General features: G+C 41.4%; 1 protein-coding gene and 1 non-coding gene across 4 annotated transcripts in view; both read right to left on the minus strand.

The window, feature by feature from the left end:
• Window positions 1-14,196, minus strand: part of DHTKD1 (dehydrogenase E1 and transketolase domain containing 1) — a 51,995-nt gene that overhangs the window by 23,750 nt on the left and 14,049 nt on the right. For all 3 annotated transcript variants that reach the window (XM_058681915.1, XM_058681914.1, XM_058681916.1), the window contains 4 exons: window positions 13,171-13,326; window positions 7,960-8,171; window positions 6,983-7,177; window positions 3,780-4,049 (listed from right to left, as the gene is read on the minus strand). In XM_058681915.1, the coding sequence (XP_058537898.1) occupies window positions 3,780-4,049; window positions 6,983-7,177; window positions 7,960-8,171; window positions 13,171-13,326 (833 nt within the window). The remainder of the gene's footprint in view (window positions 1-3,779; window positions 4,050-6,982; window positions 7,178-7,959; window positions 8,172-13,170; window positions 13,327-14,196) is intronic.
• LOC131484133 (U6 spliceosomal RNA) lies at window positions 11,911-12,017 on the minus strand. The gene has a single exon (XR_009248044.1). It is a non-coding gene; the product is annotated as a U6 spliceosomal RNA (small nuclear RNA).

The following is a 14,196-nucleotide window of genomic DNA, read 5'->3' on the forward strand; positions in this document are numbered from 1 at the left end:
TAGATGGAAAGTAGTAGATAAAAGGGGAGATCATTTTCACAGAAGTTGAAAGCAAATAACAAGGGAATTATAGATCTTAGAAGATCTTAGAAGAAGATATGAGTTCTACTGACTTCAGGCTACAAGGTGATTATCTGTGACATCAACATGTTATACACCTTAAATTGACATAATGCTATTGTCAAATATATTGCAATAAAAAAATAAATAAAAGTCTAGTATCATAAACAGTCAAAATGCTGAACTAAAGAATAAAAGTGGTGCCTGGGTGGCTCAATCGGTTAAGTGTCTGACTTTGGCTCAGGTCATGATCTCACAGTTTGTGAGTTCAAGCCCTGCATCAGGCTCTGCACTGACAGCTTGCAGCCTGCTTCAGATTCTGTGTCTCCCTCTTCTTCTGCCCCTTCTCCGCTTGTACTCTGTCTCTCTCTCTCTCTAAAAAAGAAACAAACATTTAAGAATAAGTAATCTGGGGGGCCCGGGTGGCTCAGTCGCTTGAGCGTCCAACTGGGTTTTTTTGTTACTTTTTTAAAGTTTATTTATTTATTTTGAGAGAGAGAGAGAGAGAGACAGCATGAGTGGGGGAGGGGCAGAGAAAGAGAATCCCAAGCAGGCTCCATACTGTTAGCATGGAGCCTGATGCAGGGCTCAAACTCACAAAACTATGAGATCATGACCTGAGCCCAAAACCAAGAATCAGATGCTTAACTGACTGAGCCACCCAGGCACCCCTAGCAACCAACTCTTGATTTTGGCTCCGGTCATGATCCCAGGGTCAGGTTCCTCACTGAGTGTGGAGGATGCTTAAGATTCTCTCTCTCTCTCTTTCTGCCCCTCTCTCCTGCTCGCACTGTCTCTCTCACTCTCTCTAAAATAAAATAATTAATAATAATAAATAAAATAATATGATATGTCCTAACTGAAGGTAACCACTGGGCTCTAATAAGAATAGAAGTAAAAGACCTAAATATAAATGAAGAAAGAATACCTCGAAGTACATTTTTTAAAAGGACATTGACAATATCCTTAAAATAGTCATTTTTTTAAATGTAAGTGGAATATTTTGGCTAAGAAAGGAAGCACTCCTTGGCTTTAGTGAAATTTCCAGGCCCCGCCTTCATTTGGCTAGGGTGTATAGGGATGACTCCCATTTTGGAGTTATCTATACCTACTAATAACACACCCTTCCATTATCTCCACAGCATTAATCCCCTCAACAACCAGGTGGGGGCCAGGTAAGGAAGTCACTACTGTCCTTTTTACAGAGGAGGAAACCAAGGCTCACAAAGAGTGTATACTTCACATTGGACTATACCCTGGGCCTTCTGTGTTTTTTCTACTTATGTCTCCACCCCTCCAAGCCTTTCTCCTGGATCAAGGAAGTTATTATGTCCATGCTCGCATTTAATTCTCTGAACACACTCCCATTTTTCTATGAGATTCAGAGAACTACCATAACAGAACCAAGCACACCAAGCCAGAAAGCAGCAAAGCCAGGATTTGAACTCATCTTCTTGGTTCCACAGTCTTTGCCTCTTCTATACCATGCCACACTGTCAAGTCCAACCCTTAGCCACAAGGGCCAGGGGCTCCTGGCATCTGAGCACTCCTCCTTGCCCATGGGATTTCTTGGGGGTAATGATATAGGAGGAGTTCATTGGGGTGCCTGGGTGGCTCAATCAGTTAGGTGTCTGACTCTAGGTTTTGGCTCAGGATGTGATCTCATGGTCTTGAGATGGATCCCTGAGTTGGGCTCCCAGCTGAGCGTGGTACCTGCTTGAGACTCCCTCTCTCTCTCTTTTTCCCTCTCTCTCTCCCTCTGCCCCTCCCCTGCTCACCTGCGCATGTGCTCTCGCGCTCTCTCTCTCTCTCTCTCTCTCAGAAAAAAATAAAAAAGGAAAGAAATTCAGTAAAGCAAGGAAGATGTGTACTTCTTCTGCTCCTTTACAAAAATGTTACACTAGAGACATCAATAAGAACATAACATCTGGTGTCAACTATACTCAAAGAAAAAAATTTTTAGGGGTACCTAGGTGGCTCAGTCACCTTGATTCTGGCTCAAGTCATGATCTCACAGTTGTGAGATCTAGTCCCAAGCTGGCCATGGAGCCTGCTTAAGATTCTCTCTCCCCCTCTCTCTGCCCCTCCCCTGCTCACCCATGCACGCACACACGTACTCTCTCTCTCAAAAAAAAAAAAACTTTTTTTAAAAGTAACATAACATCTGCTCATAACTTGCATCATTTTATCCTGGTCTTCGGATTCATGGCACTAAGGCACACAGGTATCATCTGTTAATTTTATTTTCTTCTTAAATCAGAAGAGAAACCACTCCACTACGCTGCATATAGCTTTTTGGGAGTGAGGGTACATAAACACAAACAAATGCTGGATGAGGTGGAAGCTACGTAGCCAAAGATGGCAAGGGGGTTTGGACACACACAGATCACAGATGACAATCTACTTTCACCAGGTTTGGGACCAAAAGAAACAGAAGAGGTCAGGCAGAAAAAGTAGCATCCAGAATCTCACCCACCATGATTTTATAGGCTCCAAATTTAGAGTTCCCACAAGAAATCAGCACAGCAGGACACGTACAGACACAGCAGGGCAAGTGATTTGGGAACACAAAATAGACAAAAGAGGGAAGTTTCCTATCACTTTGAAGAAAATGTTGGGGTGCCAGCATGGCTCAGTCACTTAAGTGTCTGATTTTGGCTCAGGTTATAATCTCGCGGTTTGTGAGTTTGAGCCCCGCGTTGGGTTCTATGATGACAGCTTGGAGCCTGGAGCCTGCTTTGAATTCTGTCTCCGGCTCTCTGTGCCTCTCTGCCTCTCTCTCTCTCTCTCTCTCTCTCTCTCTCTCTCTCTCTCCCTCTCTCTCTCAAAAATAAATGAAGTGTCATTTTCATCTCTTGTTTCTGAAGTCCATGTTAAGATTTGCTAACGTGAATGACTAAAATATTTTACAGTATCGTGAATTAAGTCGAGCAAAAGGTAAAGAGAATGGCTAACAATGCAAGATTTCCATTTTGAAAAACTATGTCATTGTCAAATGCAATGCTGCATACCCCCAATTTACTTACTACAAGTTTCTGGCCCATGAAAAATTAACATGAATAAGATAAAATTGTTATTTGTATATGCAGCCAAATATTCTCCTGCCTTACAGATGTACCTATTTCTATAGGGTTTAGAGACTCAGCCACTGATACCGAGAATTAATTACTGCCCGGTAGTTAAAGGTTCATATTTAAATGAATACTCATAGGGGAAAAAAAATGTGATCCACAGTCGGAACATCTAAGCTGTCAGGTTACAAAAAAACTGAAGCAACAGCCACACTAATGATATGTATGGGTTGCCTTAATGCCAAAGACCTTCATTTTAAAACAAACAAGCAAGCTAACAAACTAAATCCAGACTCTTACAGCCTTGTTACGTATATGGATACTATGTAGTTTCCTAGAGGGCCATATTTTCAGAGAAGTTCTGACATCTGTCCTCTGAAAAGCATCAGGGATACTAGTCAATACCCCCCGAAATAACTCGTAAGAGAGAAATAAACACAGTGAAATCTCAGTCTAAAGTCAGTTGCCTTGAGATGAGACCTCATATCTGCTGTTAATTTTAAAAACAAGCCCGGAATCTTCTTTTACCAAAAGTTCATCTCAATTTCATCTTGGATGTCCACCATCTCCTTTCAGAACTACCAACCTGGGCTTCCCTTCTTCCCGGTCTCCCCACCCTCTGGCCTCACTTCCTGAAGCTACAAGTACCTGTAAGCAAATGACTTTGTCCCCAGGCTGAGCCGAACTGTCTGGAGAGTAGTCCCCGTCCTGTCTAGACTGCTGCCTTCCCCGAGTCTTCCCGACAGCCACGGGGTTGACGGCTTCCAGGTGCGAGGGGTTTGGCAGCATGGTCACATGGAGGGGATGGTGCGCGCCGAAGTCCAGGTCAACCGAGGAGGTCAAGTGAGATAGGACATCACCGGTGGCTGAAACACCTTCTGGAAATTCACTTAAGCCTCGCATTTTACGGAACATCAGCTATTATGAATAAACATACAAGAAAAAATGTCTTTTATAACAATGGACAGCTGGGAAGAGATGGCTAGTTTAAATCATACAATTAAAAAATAATTTAAAAAACACTTTTCTGTACATGCTTGTGTAAGTATTATTACCATGTATTAAACAAACTTTTAACTGCTCAAATGCACAGAACTATTTGAAGATCTTCATAATCAAATGAAGTACCAACAGTTTTTGCTTTGGTTTGCTTTATTTTTTTTAATTCTTTTTACTTATTTTTGAGCGAGCACAAGCAGAGGAGGGGCAGAGAGAGGGGGACAGAGGATCAGAAGCAGGCTCTGCACTGACAGCAGAAAGCTGAACGTGGGGTTTGAACTCAGGAACCGCGAGATCATGACCTGAGGTGAACTCGGGCACCCAACCAACTGAGCCACCCAGGTGCCCCTATTTATTTATTTAGAGAGAAAGAGAGAGAGAGAGAGAGAGAGAGAGAGAGAGAGAGAGAGAGAGAGCAGGGGAAGGGCAGAGAGAGGGAGGGAGAGAGAATCCCAAGCGGGCTCCTCACCCAATCTCACAAACTGTGAGATCACACATGACCCGAGCCGAGATCAAGAGCCAAACACCTAACCGACTGAGCCACCCAGGCACCCCTGAAGTAACAACACTTTCAGAAGAGCCTAACATGACAGATGTGTAGTTGATAAGTTAGACATGTAGACGATAAGTTAGGCAGTAAAATGTTAGATGGTAAGTCACCTCTACCTTGCCATAAGCAAAATAATTTTTTCTTGAATACACCTGTTAGAATATATTTTCCAAAAGAATTTTGTATGAATCTTGTTAAAGGCACACAGGAAAATGGCAGAATAGAACTTAATCCCATTTAGACACAAGATAACATGCACTGATCAGCTCAAATCACACCTAAAAAAACCTCTACTGTCTGATTCTCAAAGGACTTCTTTGCATACATTCTCTGACTTCATTTTCATAGTCTACCACAAGATACATGTTACTACCCATTTTAAAAATGCACAAGCTAAAAAAAAAAAAAAATGCACAAGCTAGGAGTTAAGATGGCAGAGGAGGAGGGTGACCCCAAGCTTGCCTCCTCCCTGGAATAGCTAGATAAATATGAAATTATTCTGAATGCCCAAGAAATCAACTAGAAGTTTTAGAGAACAAAGCTGCACATCTACAGACAGAAAAAAATGACCCATGGAATAATTCAAGCAAAAATTTGAAAAGAAAAAGATTAAGTATTTATGATTTTACATTTAGTATTTATTTTTTAATTTAATTTTATTTTTTTAATTTTTTTTCAACGTTTTTTATTTATTTTTGGGACAGAGAGAGACTGAGCATGAACGGGGGAGGGGCAGAGAGAGAGGGAGACACAGAATCAGAAACAGGCTCCAGGCTCCGAGCCATCAGCCCAGACAGAGCCTGACGCGGGGCTCGAACTCACGGACCGCGAGATCGTGACCTGGCTGAAGTCGGACGCTTAACCGACTGCGCCATCCAGGCGCCCCTAGTATTTATTTATTTTTGAGAGAGAGACAGACAGAGTGCGAGCAGGGCAGGTGCAGAGAGGAGACACAGAATCTGAAGCAGGCTCCAGGCTCTGAGCTGTCAGCACAGAGCCCAATGCAGGGCTCAAACTCCTGGACCGTGAAACCATGACCTGAGCTGAAGTCGGACATTCAACCGACTGAGCCACCCGGGTGCCCCTTTATGATTTTACATTTTAAAAAATGCACAAACAAGAGAAATTAACTAAATTGTTAAAGGTCCTTGGCCGCTAAGTAACAAAGCTGGGTCTCAAGCCAAGACAGTTACCAAAGACAACATGTTATTCTCAATTATCCAAATGATTTGAGTGACCCAAAAGCTTCTTACTGACCAATTTACAAACAGGAACACCCATACTCACACAGTGTGGGTACATATGTGTTTCTCACAAATACGCTCATTTATAATTCAGTATCTTGGAGTCATTTTTTTGTGATATTTTTGGGAATGCAATTTTTGGTTTAGGGATTTCTGCATGTATTTAAGCACACCTGTCAATCACTTTATTTTGTCATCGTCTGCCTTTTCTAAAGTCTCCGTCTTTTAAAAGCAGATTATCAATCTCTCAGCATCAGAAAAACTGAGGTATGAGTAGTAGTGGTAAAGCTGGGCCCCAAACATGGCGTCATGTATACTTTCCAATGATGTAATGATGACACATCCTTCCATGGGCTCCATTCACTCCATTAACTTTCACAGTCCCTTTAACACTTATAATTACTTTTACTCTTCTGGCCCAGATCAGTGCTGAGGTTGATCCACACACAATGGCCACAATCTTATTAAATTACAAGTCATTTTGATGTTCCTGGCCATCAAATCTGCAATCCAGACTCACGCGTCTGTTTAGAGACTGATAGAGCAGCTGAGTTGGGCGAAAGAAGAACACCAAGATCCAGTTACCTACAGAACCACTCATGTGAGTGGTCTCCCAGGATGACAATAATACTAATGTATTATTAGTTTTAGTACAATATGTTAAGTATAAACTCTGCAAATAAATGGAAGGTAAAATTGACTCCTTGGAGGGTGAAATTGTAAATAATTGCACAGATCTTAATGTTTGAGCAATTTTTATTAAATTAGTAAAGCGTGCTTCAAAGAACAGAGATAATTTCAAAGAAATTATCTATTCATATCATCCTTGAGAAAACAAACTAACTTTTACTTTCCCTGAGAGAAGAAAGAATCCATATAAGACTACACAGAAAATCAACCCAAATACCATATCTATCAGCAGTGTTAGGTTCCATCAACTAATTAAGCTACCTCCTGGACCAACGGCTGAGATGTTTACTCAGGCTTCTAGAAGGAATTACTAGCATCGTCGGTTCTATCCTGTTACAGTCAATTGTACATCATAGAAAGTACCTTACCTCCGGAGGGAATTGCAGAAGGCCTGTCAATAAATTAAGCCTCCCTCTATGGGGCATGCCAATAATAACATCAGTTATCCCACTGTAGGCTGCCATTTTCAGCAACTCATGGAAAAAGCCCATCATGCTTTCAGCTCCTTCGCCTCCATACCGCTTCACTGTAGCAAACTTGGTGGCCAAAAAGTGGTCAAACTCCTATGGAACATCATGTCAGACACATTTGTGGTGGGAAGATAGCCAACTACTTAGGTCAAAATCAGCCACATTCGTGTGTATTGTAGGAAGACCCCACAATGCTTCAAGTGACCGCAGCCGTGCCCCTTCACAACACACCCCAGAGACAGATGTAACTAATCCAGAACATGGCTGGAAAGCCTAAAGGACAGCAGGCAGCAGTCAGATTGCAGAGAAAACCACCCAAGTGGTGGAATAACTCACCCCAAGAGGGATCCTCTTAGAATGTGTTCCTCTAGAGTTGGGGCTGGGCCTTAGGGGTCTGCCCCTCCTAGCCCTTGAGTTTTAGTACCAGGCTCTACGGTACTGTTTTGTCAAGGCCGCAAATGACCCAACTATCCAAATTACTGGGAATAGTTTCCTTGTCATCTTGACACGTCTGAGTCCTGATCATAGCCTTGACAGACTCAAGGTCTATTAATCTGCACCAAGAGTCTCTTCCATGCATCGTTCTTTTTTTGATCACTCCGGGTCATAAAAAGAGAAGCAAGGTCTTAAGGGCTTTTCAGTCTTTTACAGAGTGAATAGGCAATTATATAAAAAGTATATATTTTGACTCAGTTGTTTGGGGTTCTACTTTTTCCTACTTAGAACAAAGTGGTGTGTGTTCTATTATCTAGTGTGTTGACGCAACGAGGTAAATAGGGGTAAGTAAATGCTTTAATTCCCTCTCTTCAATATTGATATATCTTTGTAGAAAAAGAGCCGTCCTATTCCATTGATGTTAGCTGGTACTTTTATACCTGAGATTCTAGCATTAGTTTTGACAGATGTTTTCGCTCTTCTGTGGTAAAGGTCTCTTTTTTCAGTTCCTCAAACCGTTTGGCAAACCAGTCTTTCTCCTCCTGGCTCTCAAGTTGGGAGGTTTCAATAGAAATTTGCCCACAGTAGATTTGGTTGAGATAGGCTACTATTTCCTCAAGAGAGGCCTCCTCCTTCCCCATGTTCAACAATCCTACAAAAATGAAATCATAGGGATTGTTTTAAAAAACAATCAACCATGTAATTAATTATAGAACATACCAAAATAATTATTTCAATTCAGAGCATTTTGTTTTGGATAAGTTGGGTCATCATCAATGGCTACCTAGATTTTTCTAAAGACAAAACTAAAAATATGGTCAAAGGCCACAAAATAGTCAGACTAGGAGAGAGAATATCAGTCTTTCTCCACAAGGACAGAGCCATGCCGCTTTATGCCAAATTTTGATTCTATTGTAATTTCAAACTAAAAATGGAAAGTTAACACTCAACTGCTTTATAGCTACAGATCAGATATTCTACCTTTATCTGAAATATCTCCCCAAATGTTTAACTCTTATATTAATACCTACAAAGTAATGTCTACCATTGAACATTTGGCCTAAATGTTATTAATATTGATAGCAAAGCAACATTTTAAGGTAAAGGGAAATCTACCTGAACCTTGGTCAACAAAAGGAGAGCACTCTAAGTGTATCAATAGCTCAGCACCAAATCAATGATCAGTCATTTGCCTTAACCTACAACGTGAGTTTTTAACAAACCAACATTTACTTTATTATTGCTTATGGTTTCTTACAATAAACTTTAGCTCTTTGATACTGATTGACCATTCAAGTTATAAAAATTATTTTGCATATCGCAAAATAATTGCAGGGGATAGTTGTTAAAATTAAATAAGATAGGAGGGTGCCTGGGTGGCTCAGTCAGTTAAGCGTCTGACTTCGGCTCAGGTCATGATCTTGCAGTTCGTGGGTTTGACCCTGTGTTAGGCTCGGTGCTGACAGCTCAGAGCCTGAAGCCTGTTTTGGATTCTGTGTCTCCCTCTTTCTCTACCTCTCTCCCTCCTTCATGCTCTGTCTCTCAAAAATGAATAAATGTTAAATTTTTTTGAAAAAAAAGATTAAATGAGATAGGAAATAACCTAATGTCCACTGATGGGATAAACAAAATGTGATATAGCCATACTGTTGCAGACTATGACTCTTGAGTTCTCTTTTGTCCAGCAAGAGAGTGGACACTGAATTGAATACGAGAGAGGCTAATGTCCAGAAGGAGACAAAAGCCCTGAACACGTGTTTCATCTCGTATTTATTGAGCTCTCAAGATCTTACACAAGTGTTGTACATGAGGAAATAATCAGATAGTAATCAATAACTTGTGTGTGGGGGCGCCTGGGTGGCTCAGCCAGTTGAGCGTCCGACTTCGGCTCAGGTCATGATCTCACAGCTTGTGAGTTCAAGCCCCGCGTCGGGCTCTGTGCTGACAGCTCAGAGTCTGGAGCCTGCTTCAGATTCTGTCTCTCTCTCTCTCTCTCTCTCTGCCCCTCCTCTACTCATGTTCTGTCTCTCACTCTCAAAAATAAATAAACATTAAAAAAAAAAATAACCTGTGTGTGTAAGAAGCAAAGGGTCTGCCTGGGGAGGTGGGGGCAAGTGGTGTTTGTGATCAAAACAAATCTGGTATATTGGTACAAGATGGAAAGTAGTTTCCTGCAGGTAATATAACAAGTTACTTGTGATCCCATTATAATATCTTGCTAACTAACCTTGGGCGCTTTCACCCAGTGGTGGCAGCTTTCTGACCTAAGCTTTCTTAACCCATTTACATAAGTATAAGGAATTCTTGAACCTATTTCCCCACACCATATGACGGACTAGTGTTCAGCCACATAAAGGAATAAAGTACCAGTTTATGCTACAGTATGGATGAAACTTGGAAACATTACACTAAATGTAAAAAGCCAGACCCAAAAGGCCACATACTGTGACTTCACTTATACAGCATGTCAAGAATAGGCAAATCTATAGAAACAGAAAGTAGATTAGTGGTTGCAAGGGGCTGAGAAGAAAGCAGAATGGGGAGTGAGTAAGTAAGTTTACTAGGCACAAGATTTCCTTTTGGGGTGATGAAAATGTTCTGGAACTAAACGGATGATTGCATAACATCGTGGCTGTACGAAATGTCACTGAATTGTATACTTTAAAATGGTTAGAGTGGAGGGCACCTGGCTGGCTCAAGCGGTACAGTGTGAAACTCTTGATCTCGGGGTTATGAGTTCGAGCCCCACAATGGACACAGAAATTACTTAAGGGGCGCCTGGGTGGCTCAGTCGGTTAAGCTTCCGACTTCGACTCAGGTCACGATCTCGCAGTCCATGAGTTCGAGCCCCACGTCGGGCTCTGGGCTGATGGCTCAGAGCTGGAGCCTGCTTCCGATTCTGTGTCTCCCTCTCTCTCTGCCCCTCCCCCGTTCATGCTCTGTCTCTCTCTGTCTCAAAAATAAATAAACGTTAAAAAAAAAATTAAAAACAAAACACTAAACTTTCCATTCCTGAAGGGCCATTTAAATTATGATGGCATAGATTTTGTCTCCAAGCCCCCCAAGTGAGAATTGCCTAGCTGAGTCCAGGCAGATTCTAGAACTGCGAGATAATAAAATTGTTGTACCCTTAGAAGTTACTGCATTTTGGGGTGGTTTATTACACTGCAATAAATTACCAGAACATTACTAATTAATGTATATACCAGAATTTGACATTGCCCAAAAATAACTTAAAAAAAAATGACATTGGGGCGCCTGGGTGGCTCAGTCGGTTGGGCATCCGACTTCGGCTCAGGTCATGATCTCGCGGTCCGTGAGTTCGAGCCCCGCGTCGGGCTCTGTGCTGACAGCTCAGAGCCTGGAGCCTGTTTCAGATTCTGTGTCTCCCTCTCTCTCGGTCCCTCCCCCATTCATGCTCTGTCTCTCCCTGTCTCAAAAATAAATAAACGTTAAAAAAAATTAAAAAAAAAAATGACATGACAGGGGTCACCTGAGTGGTTTAGTTGGAAGAGTATGTGACTCTCAATCTTGGGGTTGTGAGTTCGAGCCCTGTGTTGGGTATAGAGATTACTTAAACATAAAATCTTTAAAAAATAGTAATAATAAAATAAAATAAATAAGTAAAATTTAAAAATGGCATGAGATAGGAGCCCAGGATGCTGCCTGGTTATCTAGCCCCCATTTTTTTTTTAAGTTCCCAAGCTGGGAAATAAAACAGGAAGGGAGAGCTGGATTGTCACCTTACCTCTGCCACTTCCTAGCTACGAGTTACTTAAGTTCTCTGAGTTTCTGTTTCCCTGTCTGTAAAATAAAGATGGCAGTAACTTCTTAGGGAGTAGGTGTGGGAATGCATTGACAAAACAGATGTAAAGTGTCTGGTCCATAATGGGTGTCCAGCTTTTTTTAAATTATTATTTCAGGGCTTGCAACTTTTTATTCATTTTTTTAAAGTTTTTGGTTTTTTTTTTTAGAAATGTTTATTTGTTTTTGAGAGAGAGAGAGAGGTAGAGAGCAAGCAGGGGAGGGGCAGAGAGAGAGGGAGACAGAATCCCATGCCATTGGCACAGAGTCCGGATGTGGGGCTTGAACTCACAAACCATGAGATGATGATCTGAGACGAAACCAAGAGACGGACACTGAACTAACTGAGCCACCCAAGCAATCCTTACTACATTTGAAAAATAGTTTTCTTTTGTAGTAAGAATGCTGATCGTAAGATGTTCTCTTAGCAAAATTTTAAGTATGCAATACAGTATTAACTAGAGCCCCTAGAACTTATTTATCTTTCATAATTGAAACTCTGTACCTTTTGACCACCATTTCCCTATTTCCGCTTCTTCCCAGACCCTATGAACCACTGTCTAAGTTTGACCATTTTATCATTTTTCTTAAATATGGAACGCTTCACGAATTTGCGTGTCATCCTTGTGCAGGCACCATGCTGATCTTCTCTGTATCGTTCCAATTTTAGTATTTGTGCTCATGAAGCGAGCATGAGTTTGACGATCTTAGATTCCTCATATAGTGGGATCAATCATGCAGTGCCTGTCCTTCTGTGACTGGTTTAATTTCACTTAGTGTAATGCCTCGAGTTTCATCCATGTTGTCACAAATGGAAGGATTTCCTCCTTTTTTAAGGCTGAGCAATATTCTGTTCCATATACCACATTCTTTTTTTTTTTTTTTTTTAAGTAGGGCCTATGCCCAACGTGGGGCTTGAACTCACAACCCCAAGATCAAGAGTCACATGCTCTAGCAACTGAGCCAGCCAGGTGCTCTCATACTGCATTTTCTTTATTCATTTATCCATTGATAGACATTTAAGTGTTTTCATATTTTTTGCTATGGTAATAATGCCACAGTACATAAAAGTACAGATAACTCTTTAAGACCCTGATTTCAATTTATTTGGATAAATACTCAGAAGTGGGATTGCTAGATCATATGGGATTTCTATTTTAATTTTTTGAGGAGTATCCGTACTATTTTCCACAGTAGCTACACCTACTTGCATTCCCACCAACAGTGCACGAGGTTTTCTCTACATCCTCACCAACACTTGTTATCTTGTGTCCCAGCCATTCTGGCAGATGTGAAGTGATACCTAATTGCAGCTTTGATTTGCATTTCTCTGATGATCAGTGATGGTGAATACCTTTTCATGTACTTGTTGGCCATTTAGTTGTTTGTTTGTTTTAATGTTTTTATTTCTTTTTTGAGAGAGAGACAGAGTACAAGTGGGGGAGGGGCAGAGGGAGAGGGAGACAAAATCTGAAGTAGGCTCCAGGCTCTGAGCCATCAGCACGGAGCCCCATGAGGGGCTCAAACACACGAACCGTGGGATCATGACCTGGGCCGAAGCCTTAACCAACTGAGCCACCCACGCATCCCACCTGTTGGCCATATGTATGTCTTCTTTGGTAAATGTTTTTAAACTTAGAGGAAATGAACCCTATTGAAAGACTATTCTAGAACCTCAAGACCAGTCCTCTTAGACAGTGCTTGAATGTGCCCCTCACGGTCAACTCACACTCCATGGAAGCCTCAGCTCCAGTGGGCATGTGAGTTCTTCAAGAACAGAGAAAGGAGCCATACTGCATCTTGCCAGCTAACCGTTACATGTAGAGTCTAGTGTTGGTGGGCTTTACCTGTGGTATTAAAAGTTCCCTGTAGGGTCTGCACAAGAGCTTGGACTTCAGGCACATTCTCCGGCAAGGCTTGTCCAGTGAAGAGGGGGTTGATTTTGGCAGCTTTATGACCATGTTCACAGTATACAGTCACCAATCTGGCAAGGCCATGATCAACTAATTCAAGGGGAAAATAAAACAATACAAACAATTTAGAAAATGCCCACAAACTAAAAAAAAAAAATCAGTTTTTCAAAGAACCTTTGTGGCCTTAGACACTTTTAATGCATTCCTTCTACCTACCACATCTCAGGTTTATAGACTATCAGAATCCAGGAAAACACTTACTTTTTTTTAATGTTTATTTTTGAGAGAGAGAGAGAGCACGAGTTGGGGAGGGGCAGAGAGAGAGAGAGGGAGACACAGAATCCAAAGCAGGCTGCCAGCTCTAAGCTGTCAGCACAGAGCCCGATGTGGGGCTTGAACCCACAAACTGCGAGATCATGACTTGAGCCGAAGTTGGATGCTCAGCCGACTGAGCCACCCAGGCGCCCTCAGGAAAACACACCTATTTCTTTAAATTTATCTCATGATTGCTAAAGTCAGTGAAGGAAAAAAAAAAAAAAAAGAGATAGAACTATGGGTGCACATTTGTAAAAATAACTATGCCTGTAGAGAAATAGCACTGAAAAAAACTGTTAAAATGCTGAGATTGTGGATAATTAGAGTCCTCTTAATTATTATTTGAGATTTTTAAATATTTTACTTAAAAAATAGACATAGGTAGAACTACAAAATCAGTTACATCTTCTTCCCTATTGCTTAAAGACCCAATGTACAGAGTTATTTCATAGACTCATGAAATTTATACTAGAAAAAGATCTTTTTTTTTTCTTAATGTTTTTTATTTATTTTTGAGACAGAGAGAGACAGAGCATGAGCAGGGAAGGGGCAGAGAGAGAGGGAGACACAGAATCGGAAGCAGGCTCCAGGCTCCGAGCCATCAGCACAGAGCCTGATGCGGGGCTCGAACTCACAGACCGTGAG

Source organism: Neofelis nebulosa, chromosome 8 (genome assembly GCF_028018385.1).
Source record: "Neofelis nebulosa isolate mNeoNeb1 chromosome 8, mNeoNeb1.pri, whole genome shotgun sequence".
Taxonomy (NCBI): Eukaryota; Metazoa; Chordata; class Mammalia; order Carnivora; family Felidae; genus Neofelis; species Neofelis nebulosa.